The 19,197-nt window shown below is 36.9% G+C and overlaps 2 protein-coding genes across 4 annotated transcripts; both read left to right on the plus strand.

Annotated features, from left to right (window-relative positions):
• Positions 1–1,038: 1,038 nt before the first annotated feature.
• LOC122171527 (interstitial collagenase-like) lies at positions 1,039–7,489 on the plus strand. The gene is made up of 10 exons (XM_042839155.1): positions 1,039–1,175; positions 2,165–2,409; positions 2,726–2,874; positions 2,964–3,089; positions 3,663–3,824; positions 4,192–4,309; positions 5,025–5,158; positions 5,779–5,938; positions 6,852–6,952; positions 7,169–7,489. Exons 1-10 carry the CDS (start codon positions 1,071–1,073, stop codon positions 7,267–7,269), a joined length of 1,401 nt encoding a protein of 466 aa, XP_042695089.1. The 5' UTR covers positions 1,039–1,070; the 3' UTR covers positions 7,270–7,489.
• LOC122171526 (matrix metalloproteinase-27-like) lies at positions 6,873–18,992 on the plus strand. Of its 3 annotated transcripts, none has more exons than XM_042839152.1 (10): positions 6,873–6,952; positions 12,179–12,417; positions 13,023–13,171; positions 13,526–13,654; positions 15,419–15,580; positions 15,753–15,876; positions 16,591–16,721; positions 16,949–17,108; positions 18,152–18,255; positions 18,542–18,992. In XM_042839152.1, the coding sequence occupies exons 1-10, from the start codon at positions 6,932–6,934 to the stop codon at positions 18,640–18,642; spliced, it is 1,320 nt and encodes a 439-aa protein (XP_042695086.1). In that variant the 5' UTR covers positions 6,873–6,931; the 3' UTR covers positions 18,643–18,992. The 3 variants fall into 3 exon arrangements, with proteins under 3 accessions (XP_042695086.1, XP_042695085.1, XP_042695087.1); XM_042839151.1 differs by lacking the exon at positions 6,873–6,952 and adding an exon at positions 11,651–11,850; XM_042839153.1 differs by lacking the exons at positions 6,873–6,952; positions 18,152–18,255 and adding an exon at positions 11,651–11,850.
• Positions 18,993–19,197: the final 205 nt, after the last annotated feature.

Here is a 19,197-nt window from a genome sequence, read left to right on the forward strand (position 1 = left end):
GCAAGTATGAAGACCTACATCCTTGCAGGGTAGTTGGAGGTCAGGTGGGATTTCCTAGTAGGCCTTAAATTGCACAAATACTCAGTTAGCCAAACCCTATGTCTACATATAATCACTCTTGTTTAAGACCACTGTGGAGTCTTGGAAAACATTTACAGCCTGTCTCTCAGGAGCAGCTCTTCATTTATTTAACAACAGTTCTGACTCCTTGTTGAAACAGGGAACACAGTGTCACAAAATGGTTTTCAATCTTTATTTTCAAGATACACAAATGCTCCCATTGAGCTTCATGTAGTCTTCCCAATTAAAGAACATCTCTGTGCATGGATCCAAACACCCCATTGCATTTTTTTTCCAAGAGTATAAACATTATTCTGTTTATCACGTATGTGGAAACATAGCTTATGTGTTCCAGTAACCTGACTGCTTGTTTAACATCAGTCAAAAACTGTTGAACCATTTTAGTTCTCAGTTTTGGGAACAGCACAAGATTGTTTCAGACAGAACTGCTAATTATCTCATGGCAAGTCACCTGAATTTATGATGCTAATTATTCCCAGATCAGTTATTTGCATTTTCTTTTATATGTTATTGATACTTATTTTGACTAAGTGTATTTTATTATTTATTGAAAGAGAACATATGCTTTTACTGATTACAGTAAAATGCAATGTTATGTTATTGCTATGTCTTATTTCATATTGTAGCTCCAGTATATCAAGAACTTGCTCCACAAATTGTATTATATATTTCATATATATTTCATATATATGAAATGAAATTCCAGCTTTTATCTGGTGAGTACTTCCTTATTTATTAAAAACACTATGAAATTGCCCAAAACAGAAGGCTCAGGGGAAAAAAAAAAAGCATGGTAACATTAATTAAACTCATTTCATCACTCCCTAATGACGAAACAGTTATGCATCATTTTTACTGATCAGAGGATATTATGCAGCATGAGTCAGACTGTCACTGATTTACAATTTAGCTATATAAACAGAGCTGAGAAACGTGTTCAACAGGTCAAGACTTCGCAGCGTAGCTGAAGCACAGAACCTTTGACAAGAATGAAGGTCTTTTCTCTTCTCCTCTTGATGTATGTGACGGCCTCCTCTGCTTTCCCTGTGGCTCCTGAAGAAGAAGATGAAGGAAAAAATACAGATCTTGTGGAGGTAAACATTTTCTACTGCATTTCTAAATGAAACAGAAAGTAGTCTGAGGGATAACCAGAATTATTTTCAAAGAATGTGACTTGAAAATAAAGGCGTTTCATTTTGCAAAGGTTTCAAGAGAAAGCTTTTCCTATTAACCTGAAATTTTTGTGAGAATTTTCTTGAAATTACTTACCTATGTGTTATCTAAAATTGCACAACTTCACTTTGATGTTGTCAGTAAGATGTTAAAAATAATACAGAAGCATAAGTTCTAGTCTCAAGGCTGCATGGCTGTGCAGAATTAGTCAAAATCAGGAACAGGTTATATTTCAGAATGTGCTTTGAAAACTGTGACATGATCAGCCTTTGTAACACAGGGAAAGAAACTCATTTGAATTATGTGTGTATTTCAGTATTTGTTCGAATTGATCTTTCATGGAATTTTTTTTAGGCATCTTCAAGAAATGCAGCAATTATACAGATGTATCACTAACTATTGGAGAAAAAGTTGTTGAAATTTATTAGGAATATCTGGTTTTCTCAAGTCATATTTCATAGCTAAAAATAAATGACAAGATTTGCCAAGTGCTGACCCTGTTGCTCTGTTCACTGACTTTGTCAGGAGTGCTGTGTCTGCAGCTTCACGGCTAATTTATATTTCCTTGAATGAGATATGTGAAGTTATAAGCTTCCTTAAAAGCTCTGCTACTAAAATAACAGGTTATAATAAATAAAAGTGGAATTAATTATTAATAGCAAATATTACATTTTAAATACAAGTTCTCCATGTAGTCAATCAGTGAAAGAAGTAATTCAGGTAACGGTGAAAGCTTTAAATCATATCTACCTTTTCACTCTGATTCTTGGGAAAAAAATAAGCAACTCTAGCCCTTGGTAGACACAAGGCTTCAGGATAGAATAGTTCAAGATGATTTAGGAAACACAAATGTGACTGAAGACAATACTGATATGTCATGATACTCTTCTTTTAAAAAATTCTGGTTCAGACTTATCTACAGAATTTCTACAATCTTCAAAAAGATCATCGGCATCATCTAAGGCAGGGGGGTAAAAATCATCTGGCTGAAAAGCTCAAGGAAATGCAGGAATTCTTTGGACTACAAGTGACTGGGAAAGCCGATCGTGACACTTTGGAGATGATGAATAAACCCAGGTGTGGTGTTCCTGATGTAGAGCAATACGTCTTCACAGCAGGGAATCCAAAATGGAAGAAAACTAATCTGACATACAGGTAACATTTCCTAATCTTCTTCAAATAGATGTAAATCTAGCATTTCAGCTTGGGGGCCTGAAGTGAAGTACATTATGACCTATCCAAAATGACATCTAGAATGATTAACTGATTTCTAGAAAGAAACAGACACTCTAGAAGGCATTATCTAAAGTTAAGTCATTATTGATTTGTACTTATGAAAGATATACTTAATATATATTACTTTTGTAATATATTTACAATTTATATTATATTATAATATATATAAATGAATATTCTTCAATTGAAACTTTGTATTTTTAGCATTATGTAATGCTTTCATTTTCCTTTGAAGGATTGTGAATTACACCAGAAAGATGAGACAAACTGATGTAGACGAAGCAATCCAAAAAGCTCTGAATGTCTGGAGCAGTGTGACACCATTGACATTTCAAAAGATTGAGGACAAAATTGCAGATATAATGATCTCATTCGCTTATAGAGGTAAAATTGATATCTTTACATATTGCATAGACATCCGAAATCATTGAAATAACTTGGGATTCTAAATGATTTTTTACTCTTCATTTTAGATCACAATGACAACTCTCCTTTTGATGGCCCTAATGGGCTGCTGGCTCATGCTTTTCAACCAGGAGAAGGTCTTGGTGGAGACGTGCATATGGATGACGAGGAAACCTGGACAAAAGATGGAAGAGGTAAAGGCTGAGACCAAATCCATTTACACAGTTTTACCTTGTACAATTTTTCTCTTGTGGTAGTTAGCTCATAAGGCTAATTGCAAATAAAAAGTGAGTAAGAGTGGCAGAGCTTGTCTTTTTCATTTATTTTTTATTTTTTGCCAGTGATTCATTGGTAGGAATCTTTCTTCACCTAGCAATACAGTGTTCCAAACTAGTGAATTCAAATGTCATCAAAACTCATGTTGTGAAATATTGTTCTCTTGAATCACTGAACTTTCAAAATCATCGGAATGATTTTTGATTCTGAGCAGTTTATGCAATAGTAGGAGAAATAGGCATTGTGTTTAAGATACAAAGATTCTGGAGATAGAGTAAAGAAATCATAATCAGAACATCCAACATCTTCAAACACTCATATAGATCTTCAGCTACAATATTTTTTGAGTTATAAGGTGGATAGAATTACTTATAGCCTGTCTTGCAGCTGTAGCACATTCTGGTAAGTTGCATAAAACTCTTTTCAATTATAAATACTGTGGTAAATACTGAAACAGATTTTATCTGTTTCCTATGATTTTTATCTCACAGGCTACAACTTGTTCATTGTTGTTGCCCATGAACTTGGCCACTCACTGGGTTTGTCCCATTCGAATGATCCTGGAGCACTGATGTATCCAAATTATGCTTACACAGACCCCAAAGAATTCCTTCTTCCTCAGGATGACATTGATGGCATTCAAGCCATATATGGTAAGAAATAAATATATATATTTTTTAATATTTCTATTTGGAGGCTGGCAAATAATAATAATATTTTTAAAATGTTTATTTCACCTACATGCAAAGTCTAAGTGTTCTAAACAATGGATAACAAGATAAGGAAAAACCTGGAGGCTACCTTCAGCTGAAGAGCTGCTCTTGGAAATACGAACTCAAGTCCTTTAACAGTGTTAAAAGTTTGGGTTTTATGACAGATATTCAGTATACAATGATACGCCCTTTCATTTTCTTTTAAAGAAGATCCTTGGCAACCATGGACACCTTCTGAACACTGTGTTTAATCTATATTTCCCTAAATACAAACTGAAAGATTTTTATTTTATTTTCCTTCCTTTAGGACAGTCTAATGATGCTGTGCAGCCTACAGGGCCCACAACTCCACAAGTTTGTGATCCTAATTTGACATTTGATGCCATTACCACTTTGCGTGGAGAAATGATGTTCTTTAAGGGCAGGTAATACCAATAAGCACATATATCATCTCTTAAATGTATTCAGTAGCTTTAAAAAAAATCAGTAATCCATGAGGGAAAACTATCATTTTGAAATGTAGCACAAAGAGAAAGACTATAAAACCATTATGTACCTCTTTACCAAAGAAAGAGTTCTTAACTCGTTAATAGCAAGAGTCATAATTGACAAGAGCAGTGAAGGAGATCAAGGCTGGCTGTCTTTTTTCTAAATATGCCATTGTGGCCATTGCTGTGCTAGATTTGGCTCTGAACTAGATTCAACTAATAGCAAGCAACAGTATTCACACATTCCTTGATGATGTGCTCATGTGTCCCACATGTAAGCCTTCTACTGTACACCCATGCAAGAGCAAAGCCACCACTGAAAGTGCTAGTACATAGAAAGACATACTAGCTGTTCACTGACACCAGTGATCAGCCTTCCTGCCCTATAGAGAAATAGAAGGTCTTATATTTATCTTGCTTGATTTTTGGTATGGAGGCTCTAAAGTTCAGATTGCAGCCACTCTAGACATCCTTTACATTTATTGGAGAGGGATATGTCAAAATGACCCAGAAGGTCATTTTGACATTAGACAGAATATACCACAAAGTGGAGGTACTTGTCTCTCTCCTGTTATACTCCAGGAGCTATAATCATTGTCTGACATCTGTGAAGAGTGGAACAATTTTAATCTATACGTTTTGTTCAAACCAGGTACATGCTGCGCAAACATCCTGAGTGGTCAGAGACAGAGTTAAATTTTATCTCAGTGTTCTGGCCAAATTTGCCATCAGGAATTCAAGCTGCTTATGAGAACATTGAAAGGGATGAAGTTTTACTCTTTAAAGGTAATGGCATCTGAAATTCTTTACTTTTTCTGACCAGTTCCTTCATAACCTTTGCAAATTATGCCATTTCAGAGGTTAAAGTAGTTTTTTAACAAAGGTCAGTGAAACAGGGTCTCTTGCAAAGCTCCAGATTGCTGAACCTGTGCCTGATAGAGCTATAATTCTGGAAGAGATCTCCAGAGGTCATAATCCTAAAAAAACCTCCTTGCTGTGCTTTATTCGGTGCTGTGAAAAAGAAGACATAAAAATAGCTTCCCTTCTTCACATCTAGTTCTCTTCAGATAACAACATTTCACATGATTTTTGCTAAGTTCTAACAAGTAATTCAGCTGGTAAATAGAGGAATTTGCACATCACCATTACTCTTCTGACTATCAGCTTGGAATATATTGTTACAAGATGGTCTAATAGGACTCTTACCAAAAAAAGTCTGAAGCCTAGTTTAACACAGAGCAAGATAATTGTTTCTTAGACTAGTAAAGGAAAAATTCTGGAAAGATATTTCAAAATGTATTTTTTAGAAATTATATCACAAAAGCCAATTCACGTTCTTCCCATCTAAAATGCAATTAAATGTTTATTAATAACAAAACCAAATGAAACATGCTCATATTTTTCAGAGGATAAGTACTGGGTTATCAGAGGATACGACATTGCATACGGCTATCCCAAACCAATCTATCATTTGGGATTCCCAAAGACTGTTAAAAGAGTGAATGCAGCTTACAACGACGAGACCACAGGAAAAACGTATTTCTTTGTAGCTGACAGATACTGGAGGTGAGATTTAATATTTGTCTACCAGAAAGAATATTTTTACTTGTCTCTGAAAATTGATATAATTAATATAAATTAAGCTATGACATTCAGGTATACTCTGGAAATTCAAGCAGGTTTGTCTGAAAGTTTAAAGAACTATAGCATTTGCTAAGAAATGTCAATATCTCCAAAGCTTTGTTTGCCATTCATTACATTCCTGTCGCGGCAATGTAAGTACTTGCTACCAGATGGAATACCTGTCTGTTGAAACAGTTATTTTATAGCAAACTTATTCATTTTTTATTCACAATAGTGTTGCTTTTCTGTGTAATGTTATGATAGTGTACACTTTTCAGTCACATTTCAAGCAAAATGAACTATTAATTAAAAACGTTGTAACTGAATTTTCCTTTCAATAATCAAGTTGTGGATCATCAACAGCTGTACAGTTAGCATGATTTGTAACTTAAGTGCAGATTGTGATAAATTTCAGAGAGTAATTTTGTTTAACAAGTACATGATTGACAGTAATATAACAAAGATGTTTCAGGTCTGTGCTTCAGTTTTTCTATTCTCCTCCTTTATATGCTACGATTTTAGACTAAACTGGATATCCAACAGCTAGATATAGAAGCACATTGTAGATGCAATGATGGCCAAGGTGTTAGCTTAGCCTGAAAATCATTAGTACGTTCCTGGGCTTCATTCCCAGGATCCTTGAGAGTTTTGTTACAAACATCCCTGCAGGAAGGGTTTTCAGACACTCATCAGAACCTTATTACATAACAGGAAAAAATTAAAATCTACTTTAGTTCATTCTTATGAGACTTCACTCTAAGAGCAGAGTTGTATACATGTATGATCCTGCTTTGAAGTTTTAAAATGCTATCTGCTTCACTGCAAGTGGTAATTATGGCTTTTTTTGTGTGCTCAGATACGATGAAAACAAAAAATCCATGGATCATGGTTATCCCAGGAAAATAATCTCTCACTTTGGAAAAATTGGCAGAGTTGATGCTGCTTTCCAGAAAGATGGTAAGTAAAAATATATCTTTAAACTGAGTTCGAATATCTGTCGTTCTGTAGACAGGATCATTTATTTTCAAAAACCTGTTATTAGCCCCTAAACATAGCAGCTGAGATGGAAATGAAAAATAGCAAGTATGCATGGAGAGTTTTTGTTGATTTTTCCCCCAGAATACCAAAAAGAAGTCGTATATGAAATGTAATTGGATTTAATTTTGCTTCCAGGCTATGTGTACTTCTTCCACGGAACAAAGCAGTTCCAGTTTGATCCTCGCACCAAACGGATTGTCAATCAAATGAAGAGCATTAGCTGGTTTAATTGTTGATTGCAATGATTGTGTTTCTCCTTCACATGCACACTGCGTATTTTTATGTGTATATTTTATATTTTTTATGTGCTGAATTTTTCAGTATTTCATGACTAATAGGTCAGAATGGATTTCTGCCTGGATTCCGTAGAAGTCTAGTTTTAATAATTATTAACTGTACAGATGTGTTTATATAACTTATTACACTTTTACCTGCTGCATTAAATATTCCTAATAAGTTGTGTTTGTCATATCTTCTTGTCCTTGCTCCCTTATTTGCACTAATATTCAAGAGCAAACTCCAGTTTCAACACTAAAAGACATACTCTGGTGTGAAAAGGCAAATATTTTTCCCATGCCAAGCAGAGGAACAACTAGCAGGCTCTGAGTTCCATTGCCCCATGCCAGCTCTGGTGAAAATATTATGGGTAATTAGGACTGCTGGGACTCATGAACGTCAGTCCATAAATCCCACTTCCACTTTTTGCTCTCTCTTTTCTTCTTCACTTTCCAATCTGAGCCTTTCCTCCACAGCACAGCTCTTTGCAAACACAGGCATCTTTTCCCCTCATGCCTTTAGATTTAAGAACCGAATTTAAAACAGAAAAATATAATATTGTACAAGAGATTGCTGAAACCTCTACCCTGATCTGTCAGATAGTATTATATAAGGGGGGGATAAACCTCATTTGTAGCTCTGTCAAGTGCTTACTATTTCATCTTTTTACCTACTAAATCCCTCCTAATTTTGCTGGAATAAAGGATGAACTGAAAGTCTCACTTTAAAAACTACAATCCTTGGCCAAACAAGAAATTCATTAAAAATACAGCTTTGCATCCAGCTTTACCACACTTTTCTTCAAATGTCTTCAATTAAAATGATCTTTGATGGTCTTATTCACTTTCTTTCTTTTTGTAGCTCAGCTGATAACATTAGAAGCCATATGGCCGTAACAAAACTCATATTCTCATACTTCATCTGCATTATGCAATGCAGTAACCCAAAACCTTTAGAGGAAGATTCTGGGTTACTGCAATAGAAATAATAGGAATCTGAGAAAAGATCATATATCCTCAAAATATTTTCATTACTCACTTGTCTGTATTGGAAGTCTGTTAAATTACATCCTTTGTAAATAAAGAGCAGGCTTAGTAATTCTCACCTCCATTAAATTCAAGAGTAAAAATTCTTCTACAAGTGTCTGAAGATAAGAAACTATATAACTGAAAATGGAGATTAGGTCTTAAAAGGAATATCATATGTAAAAAAGAAAAGTAATTAAATTACAGCAAATAAAAAACTTTAATTGAATTCATTTATATGAATCTTGTTCTCACAGAGTCATTCAAGTGCCCATTATTTAATTCAACACATCAGTGGCAATCCTTTTTAACATTTTTCTTGTGCAAGCTAGTGTTATTGAACAATTAATCCAACAATTGTTTCAAAAATATATAAATTTAAATTGATTATGTTGCTTTAATAGAGATTGTCTCCAGGCATATCAGCAGAAGATTAGAGGGGAAGATAATACTTCTTTCCAGACCAAGATTAAATTAAAAAATAGAAAATTGGGTTATATATTCCTTTCAGATGTGAACAGATCCTCAGAGTTACAGCAGAACCACTAATACTTCTCTAGAAATTGTAATTAGGGGTTCTTATGGAGCAGAGAAAATGTTAAATGTGAGAGAAAGGGTAAGGAGGTGGTTATGTTTTAAAGAAAGAGAGAAAAGACAATTTACAACCCTGTTTAGGCAGCTGAATTGCAGAATAAGAGTTTTCATGTGATCTCAGGCGTAGGCTCTCATGGAAGTCAAAGGTTTTTGTGAAGACATTTGGTGAGCTTCTGAGAGCAGTACAGATCTCATCCTAAGTTTACATCCTACATGTGGTCAGAATAAATGCCATTTGACCATACTGGTTAGATCTGTTGATATCATGCAAGCCTAGACAGTTAACTCACATATAGATACCAACAGAGTGAGCAGTTCGGAGAGCTGAATCTGATGGTTATCGTGCTAAGATGACCATGCTGCAGAAGTACTGAAGATTGCTATAGCTCTTTGTAGTGTGACTTGGTACTGCTGATGTGGTGACGAAGGACAGTGACTTCCTGAGTGAAACCTTGGGTCACCTGACAGCAATTTGGATAAAATCTACTCTAAGACTACAAAGGAAGTCACGAGGTAGATCAGCATCCTTTAACTCTAACCAAAACTAAAGATAAAAAAGAAACCGCAATCAGCAGCTGCTCTACAGCTACTTCTTTTCTCAGGCCTCAAGGCTCACTACAGACATATTTGTGAAACATCGTCTGTGAGAAACTCCACTGAGGCCTTCCTCCCATGAGCAGTGGGAACTGGTTGCTGCATTGTGCAAGCAGTCAAGTAGCAAAAACCTTACACTAGCTTTGAGTAATGCAGGACTCCACAGCTGGCACACAAGTCTCTTCTAAGCAAAAAGTAATGTAGCTTGAGCTGTTAGCTGAAACTAGAAATATATTCTAAATCAGTTGTTTAATCTTTTCTATGCTCAGTAAAGACAACAAGAGACTACTTATTGAGGCAGTTCATCCTATCCTAAGACAGCTGGTTGAGTTACTTTCCAGAGAGACATGTTTCTCCATTTTCTGCACAGAAATGCTCAACTAATAAATGTGCAAAGATAAGTGCAACTAGTCTTAACATAGCTGCTTTCATTGTCTTTGTCCTGCTGCTATACAGCAAAGAATACCAGCTTCTCCCAGTTCATATCAAATCTCACAGTATTGCCTTGATTTTTTACAAAATTATATTCAAATCAGACAAAATACTTTTTTGAAAAGAATCCTCTCATATCACTGAGAATTATGCATGGTGCAAAAACCACTGAACTTGTGAACTTGTACTTCATTACCTACGCTATGTATATCATCAGAGGGTAATGCCTTCTAGGTGTAAAGCTATTGAGACAACCGAACATTTCAGTTTTAAAATGAAAGCAGAGCTCAAAAAAGACATTCTCTGTTTCTGGGTAAATGCGCATGACATTTGTTGTATCAGTTCAGTCATACTCCCCATCTCTTAAAATTTGTTGCCCTCGTTTGTACCTCAGTAAGATGACTGAATAGTATCCAGGTCCTTTGGGTCTCTTACCTTATCACAAGAAAATGATTGTAATGACAAATTAAGGGAGGTGGAGTTTTTTGTTACTGTAACTGAGAAATACCATTAACAAGAAAGTTTAACAAACAAGGATGCGTTGTGAAATTTGGGATAGAAAATTTGTCATTAACGCCTCCAGTGGAGAAAAGTTGGCTACAAGTGACAGCAATAAACCAACAAGTGGAAACAAGGATTTCCTTTAAAAGCCACAGTCCAACATGAGGGTATTTCTTACAGCTCTTTCATAAATTTTGAGCACATACTGTCAGACGTCCTCAGAAGTGCTGAACACCTTCAACTCCCATTACTATTGGTGAAAGAGAAAGATACTTGACCAGCACAGGATGAAATCCTATAATTTGTCACAGTTTGTGTGACTTGAAACTTCCTTTATTCTGAATTACTTAAGACAGGAAATAATCATATCCCCTGCGGTTATTGTGGTTAAACTGAAGTAGCCTTTCTTGCTGAAAAGGAAGATAGATAAATAGATAGATGGATTAATAGATAAAAAGATGACTGATGCATGGATAGAAAGATAAATAAGTGGTTGATAGATGAAAAGTAAGAGAGGGAGGGAGGGAGGGAAGGAAGGAGGCAGGAAGGAAGGAAGGAAGGAAGGAAGGAAGGAAGGAAGGAAGGAAGGAAGGAAGGAAGGAAAGTATAACATCATTCACATTCTATGGGCTGGATTTATAGGGAAAGAAATCTTGCATACGTACATCCTGGATTTTACCACTTTAAGTTAAACATACTGCCTTTTTAAAGAGTTGCAGGGAAGAGATGGTTAGTGAGTTGAACTTTTCCTCCAATTTCCAAAATAGCCATTCTCACATAATTCAAAAAGAAAATTTTGTACCTGTACATGACAGTAATTTATCCCAAAATTTTAGTTTTTAGGAAGGGATTCATACCTGGTGTATAACTCCTTTTCTCTAGATTGAGTGTGGATAAGAGTACCTATACATTTGGAGGCTCCATTTCACACAGCTGGGCTGGGACACCCATTGTCCACCATTGCATCAGCTCAAAATTGCTCAGGGTTTCTAAAATTTAGTGTAAAATTTCTAAAATTGAGTGTCAGGTTTGAAATGTCAGCCAGGCAACTTAGAAGTATTCAAACACTAACTGACTTCAGATGCCTGTGAAATCGGATGGCTTTAATAAACTGTTATTTTGTCAGCCGGCAGAGTGTTTTAGGATGTCTGGATGTAATCAGAGCATGGCAAATTCTGAGTCAGTTTACAGCTGACTCTACAATTCACTATATAACCATACAACTGCAATCTGAGAAACGATGCACACTAGGCAGAAAGCAGCTCTCTTATGAGGATGGAAATGATAGTAAGAATGAAGAATCTTTTGCTGCTTCTCTTAATGTATGCAGCTGTTTCTAATGCTCTTCCTGCCCACCCCGAGAAAGACAACAAAGAAGATGCAAAGCTTGTAGAGGTAACTTTATTGTCTGTATCTGAGTCTATAGCCTCTCCTCTTAATTTAATCTGCATGCTCTAGCTGTTTGTTGTCTTTCTGAGACAATGCTGTTATACAGAACTCTGTGGTCCAAACTTTATTTAAATAGTATAATCAGTAAAAACTTGAAATGTCAAATAAATAAGAATCCTGTTTCTGTTTAGCTATGTTCCTCAGGAAAACATCTGTTTTTCTCTGAAATCAAAGGCAGATGATTCTGCTAGCACAATACACAAACAATGTCAGTCTTAACGTATTATTTAAGAAACACATCAAAACATGAAATGTGTTTGTTTTTTTTCATTAGGATTACTTAAGTAAATTCTATACCACTGAGGCAGACCCGAATCAGCGTGGATGGAAAACAAACGCTGATTTTACCGCTGAGAAACTCCAAAAAATGCAAAGATTTTTTGGTTTGAAAGTGACAGGAAAACCAGACACCGAGACATTAGAAATGATGAAGAAACCTAGGTGTGGTGTTCCTGATGTAGGTCTCTATGGTGTTACTCTGCCTGGATGGAAGAAAAACAATCTGACGTACAGGTAGTACTTCCATAATTAATTTTCTGTGCTTAAATTGTGGTTTTGTGGATATCCACTTTTGTTATATTTAAATATAGCTTCCATAGCAACGGTTTCCAGATGGGAAGACAAAAATATTTTTCTTTCTCCAGCTGTTACTGAGCATATCCCTGAGAGCAATCTCTGAGAATCAAGATGGATATTTTACATTTTATGAGTCAACTACAGAATTTTGCCAGTTATGTGTCATTCCAATATATATTCTGTGAGCCAAACAGAAATATCAGTTGCACCCAACACAAACCCCCCATTTTCAAAATTTGCTGTGACTGACAGCACAGTCACCGAGACGCAAGGAAACAATTTTCTTTATGCTCAAGAGACCAATTCCTGGATACAATCCATTTTGAGGAAAAGCTGTTACCATGTACACAATTATTTTTCTGAAAAAGACATATTGGACAGTCATCACATTGCTTAAACTCAATCAGTTCAAGATGAGTTTGGGGAGCTGTTGGGTTACAGTGTAATTTCTTCTTATGTATCTCTGTTTATCATCTAAACAATATCAGAGAAATTCTTTATGCAAGCACTAAGTATTATTGCTTGAACCTTCGTAACTGTAGAATTGTGAACTACACGCCAGATATGAGCAAAGAAGATGTGGATAAAGCAATCCAGAAGGCATTTAAAGTGTGGAGTACTGTCATCCCACTGATTTTCACTCGCATCCAAGAGGGAATAGCAGATATAATAATTGCTTTTGGGACAAAAGGTAATACACTGACTAAAAATCAATGGTAAGACTAATTTAAAGATTTTCCTGAAGTCATGACATAAACTCGAAGCTATTTCAGTATCATATTATAGGACAATATCATAGAACAAGAGGTGATGGTCATTAGGTTATTAGGAAAAATACCTTCTTGGAAACAGTGGTGAGGCATTGGAATGGGCTGCCCTGGGAGGCGGTGGAGTCACTGTCCCTGGAGGTGGTCAAGAAACATGGAGATGTGACACTGGAGGACATGGTTTAGTGGGTATGGTGGGGTGGGTTGATGCTTGGACTGAATGGTCTTAGAGGTCTCTTCTACCCTTAGTGATTCTATCATTCCATGACTTTACTTAGCTCATGGACATTGCCCTCGCTATTTTGATGGCCCTCTTGGTGTTCTCGCTCATGCCTTCCCACCTGGCAGTGGTTTTGGTGGTGATGTTCACTTTGATGAGGATGAAGATTGGACCACAGGCTCAGATGGTGGGTAACAAAAAGTTTCTGAAATGCTGTGCAAATGGTAAATTGCTTTCTGATTTTATTAGGCAAAGGATAAACTGAGACAAAGCAAAGCACTAGCAGTTTGAGAATGTTACTTGCTGCTGATGTGAAAACCAGCCTAATCTACTGTACACCACGTTACCAGATCCATGCTAAAAGCTATGTTTCACCTCCCAGTGCACATACTGGCTCCTGGCCTGCATTACCACACATTTCCAGTCCTCAGCAATAGCACTAAATAGGTCCCTCATAGTTTGTTGTAGCTTTACTTTGTATTCAGTCTAGAATGGGCTGACGTGTGTAAGTGTTCTCCCTGCAATTTCAGCTTCCTGCAACAACTGGGGATCAGAACATTCTGTTTGGACCACCCATGGGCTGAGGTACAGAGTGGGGAAGTGACTACTAATGTGTGCCACCAGGTGTGAAAAAAGAGGAGCACTGGGTATTCAACCTTCCACTTGGGACACAGCTGTTCTGCGCCCAGCAGGCCATACAGCACCTGCTGCCTCTGACAGACCTGTCAGTACATGGGCACATTGCCCTCTTTTATTTTGCACTCTTTTCTCATCTGATTTTGGGGATGGGAAACAGCAGAGAACTGCAATAGACTTGAGGTCACACTGCAGGAAATACAAGGAGCTAACAAACAGGAAGGTGTTGTAAGAGCCCTGCACGAGGAGAGATGTGGGCTCACTGTGGCAGAAAAAAGCTGCAGCATGGTGGCTGGGCTTGTCACATGGACAAAATGCATTGCTTGTCCTATACCGGGAACGAATGGGTCAGCCTCAGCTTTGCTGCTATTCCTCAACAACACAGCTCCAGCAGTGATGTGCTACAGAACCCGTTGGCCAGCTTGGAAAGCTCATGAGAAGAAAGGACAGGAAATGTGTGTGGAAACTTACGGCTTTGTTTGTCTTTTTGAGAAATGGAAATATTGGCTTCAGACTGCCTGTCTTGGGCAATCGATGACAGTCCTCTGCTCTGCCACAGGCTTGTGATCTCCACTGTTACGCTGCTGGCTCCCAGGCAGCAGGGCAGATGGTTGTTCTTCCCAAATTCAGAAAGGCGTATTACTCGGAGGAATGCAAATAATTAAATGCACGTTGAAGGAAGTCCCATTCTTATCTGATTATTGTGTTAATATTTCACTGGTAATAAGCATGTATAACCATAATTTTTTAAAGGTATTTTATTTGGCAAGGCTATAGAGAAGATATATGCTTAAAACTCTTAGATAAAAAGGTAAATCATTCAGATAAAACTGTATTTTTCTTTGTCTGTTCATGACCTCAGCTTTGTTACACACAATGACACTTTGGTATCTCAGCTGAGCACACAGTGCACTCTCTTCTTTCCCTGTAGTGCCGTCAGTTTGACCTGACTCACGATCTGATCTGCTCAAGCTCAGCTGGGAAACCCTGCCAGGACACTCCTCAGGGCTGCACCCACACTCATCCCCAGACATCCATTCATGCCACACACATACTTTCAGCAGGTGATAGAAAGAACAGCCAGAAAGAGCCAAGAGTTGCTCCCTTTGAATGGTGGAAGAGTGAAACCTACCTACATATAAAATGTTTGTGTATATACACACATATATTATGGGAACATGTACATGTACATGCATACCCTAGTGAATTTTGATATATTGTGTGAAAATCAACTTAGCATTAGTTGTGTTGTGTTCAGAATGTATTACTCAATTGTAGGTCAAAATTAGACCAACCTCTCTATCCATTTCTTAAGGATTCAATCTGTTCCTGGTTGCTGCTCACGAGGTTGGCCATGCGCTGGGTCTCTCCCATTCCAATGACCAGAGGGCCTTGATGTTTCCCAATTACGCATATATCAGCCCCAGTGAATTTCCTCTCTCCCCAGATGACATAAGTGGCATTCAGTCTATTTATGGTAAGTAAAATCCACTTCCTAAGAAAAAAAGAACTAAGCAACAGGGAAATAATTTCTTTCACAAATTTTCAACATGAAATTCTCATTCTATTCACATAATATCAAAAATCCATTTATATATGAAAAGCTTAATCTTTCTACAAATTCTGTGCTTTCTGAAACATCTCCCTAGGTTCTGCAACAAAAACTCCAGGTAAAAGGCCAGCCATCCCTGCATCACCTAACGCCTGTGGCCCCCAGATATCTTTTGATGCTGTAACTACACTCCGACGAGAAGTCATATTTCTAAAGGGAAGGTAGAAATTGATGTGGCTTTTGTCTATGTGGAGTTCATGTTTTCATGTTTGTTTTCTAGAAACCCTGAATGCCTAGGTGGATAACATAACTATGATTACGGGATTTAGAATGAAACAAATGGATAGAATTCAGAAATAATAGTATATTGAAACAAAGGCTGTTAGCAGATAGATGGGAATTATGTTAATCTTTTTGTAGGATCCCTTGACAAAGTAGCCTACTTGTTTCAGAAAACATCTTGATCCTAATAGATTTCCTCCCAGATATATAGATGGTTACACCAAGTAGTGAAATGAATAATTGCTGCAGCCATTTCCTAAGGGATAAGTATGTTCTACAATATAGTTTGACCACTACCTCTTCCAGCTACCTATGCAAGCCTTGTGTCTGGGCACACAGAAAAAAGCGTTCTCATCTGGGACCCTGTGCCTCTCACATTATACAGTACAACATCAACTTGCATTTGTCAGCTGCTTGTAGGTGATATCATAAATCAACCAATACCAATGAGAAGGGTAATTCCAGAAATAAATCAGAACCAAAAAAAGCCTCATATCCCAAACAAGGGAGTTTCCCTTTCTGACACATCAGGTCAGGTAGTGCCACTGACATGAAGGAACTTGTAAGTCACAATGTTGTTCACATTCTTGCACATATGTAGAAACATCTGTGGTTTATTGTTTACTACTAAACCTGTTTCATATTTAAATCAGACACTTATGGCGAGTCTATCCTGATAACTCAGAAGTTGAACTTGAATTAATTTCTGCCTTCTGGCCATCTCTGCCATCTGGTCTTCAAGCTGCATATGAGAACATGAAAGATCAGATCCTGTTTTTCAAAGGTGGAGTATGGGATTTTTAAAAAATTTTTCTTACATTTAATTTTGAGGAAAAATAGGAGGAACAAGGATAGCTATATTTGAATTTGAAAACCATATCACCTTCAAAAAGGGAGGTTGGGGGGGTTTCATCAAGTTTTCCTACAATGTACACTGAGGGATTATGTATATTTTTTTCATTTAGTTTCTCAAAATCTAGAGTAGAAGTTTAGAATTATTTCTTTTAATAGGGAATAATTTCTGGATTGTCAGTGGATATAAGGTGCTGCTTGGTTATCCAAAGAACATCAACACACTAGGCTTCCCTAAAGGTGTTAAGAAAATCGACGCAGCTGTTTGTAACAAACATACAGGGAAGACAGACTTCTTCATAGGTGACAAGTACTGGAGGTAAGAAAAACAGACAAGTACTTTCTGATGATTGATTCCCATATAATTACATGATTAAAATCATCTGTGGGATGAAAAAGAAATTAGACCTCTAGAGAACTCTGTGGAACTGGCTAACACAAAGACATAAAGAATGTGTCTGACTCCTGCAGGGAAAGGAAAACAGCTTCCACTTTAGAGAGCTTAATAGTGTGCTGGAACAGGCACCGAGGATCATAGAATCATTTTGATGTGTTATACTTGGAAGCTGAAAAAAAATCCAACATCTGGACTGTTTTTACAAATAAAGTAGACAAAATTATCTCTAGAAAATGAAGAATCAAGAGGTAACCTACTTCAGTGGAAGGCTGCCTGGGATGGCCTGTGCAGAACTTCTCTGATTTCAGTTCTGAAAAGTCCTCTTCCCTTTGTTTAACTGATTAGAATTAGATTTACAGCACACAACTTTTAAATTCAGTATTAAATGTGGATGTTAGTGGTCCTGCCTGTGGTGGGGGGGATTGGAGATTCATGATCCTTGAGGTCCCTTCCAACCCAAGCCATTCTGTGATGCTGTGACATCCCATTCACTGTCTGTACAAGTGATTGCCAATTCTTGAACACCAGGCAAACAGAAGTAAATTCAGCTTTGGAAAGCTGACAGATTTCTCCTTTGTGCAAGGGCAACTGCTGCAAAGTTTTCTTCAGGCAACCAGGAGCATATGTGGGTCAAATTTACTTTGTTATGACTAATTGTGGGGCTCCTTGGTGAGACTTACTGTATCAGCTGGATTTTTGGCTGCATGTGGTTTCCTGTCCTTTGTTTTGGATAGTTTTGGAAAGAATGTTTACAATATCTTGCAGTTCTATTTTACTGCCTTGGTCACAAGATAAGAACCTAAGAAAACCACAACAGTACAAATTTCTTACCTAGTAACACTCGTTCTCTGAGTCTCAAGACCCTCTGACAGTTATTTCTTGTATCCAAGGAGAAGTAAACAAAGGCTTGCTTAGATTTTTTTTTTTAATTCTGCAAATTCCATGTCTCTGTTAATATGATGTAGGTATGATGAAAACACTCAGTCCATGGAGAATGGTTATCCTAGGAGGACAGTCAATGACTTTCCAGGAATTAGCCAGAGAATTGATGCTGTTTTCCAACATAAAGGTACAGGAAATTTGGGTACCTGTTTTAGCAGGAGGGCTGGACTCAATGATCTCTTTGGATCCCTTCTAACCCCTGTGATTCTATGATTCTATCAAATGAGCTTTTAATTAGAATCAGTTTATTTATAATAAGTTCAGGAGTTATTATAGATGTCATATTTCTGAATCTTGCAAAAGACAGAACTGAACAGATGCTCTCCTGTGTGCACAAAGATGGTGCTCCCCAGTTTGTTACAATGAAGCTACTTCTTGTTTGCATAGTATAATGGTTTATTTTTTATTCCTAGGATTATTCCACTTCTTCCATGGATCAAGGCAGTTGAAGTTTGACCCTACTGCTAAAAAAGTCATCAGCGAAATAAAGAGTAACAGCTGGTTTAACTGCTAATACCATTAATCTTTCCTATACACAGCAAATGAAAAAAAAGTTGTTCTAGATTTTTCTACAGTTGTTCATTTATGCACTGTTATATGGAAGAAATAGCTGGACTAGTTTTTGTATGTGTCTACTATTTTAAAGAACCAGCATTGCAGCTCTAATTGTATTTCTAGAGGTCAAAAGAAGAAAAAAAAAAAGGTATTTTTTCCCCTGATTAGGTGCAAAATGTCCAATATAATTTATGATACTGGACAGAGATGTCAAATATTTTGGTAATTAATCATTTTAAGTTTGATGTATTTTCGGCTTCATAAGTTGATGGCATTTTGTCTTTCTAAGGGAAAGTGAAATAATTCATATTAATATGACTATTAAAGTTGTAACGTATTCTTCCAACACAAAATATTTGTATTTTCCTTCTTTTCTCCCCAGACATCTTCAAGAGCCAGGCTTTTCGTTACTCACTTATTCTGCTGCCGCATCTACTGCCATATTGTCCTGTACCTCTTTGGCTATAGCAACTTTGCACCTTTCACACCAAATCAATATTGTCACCAGTCATCT

This window comes from Centrocercus urophasianus, unplaced genomic scaffold, assembly GCF_019232065.1.
Source record: "Centrocercus urophasianus isolate 14NV4802_14NV808 unplaced genomic scaffold, USGS_Curo_1.0 seq_9, whole genome shotgun sequence".
In the NCBI taxonomy this organism is placed as follows: Eukaryota; Metazoa; Chordata; class Aves; order Galliformes; family Phasianidae; genus Centrocercus; species Centrocercus urophasianus.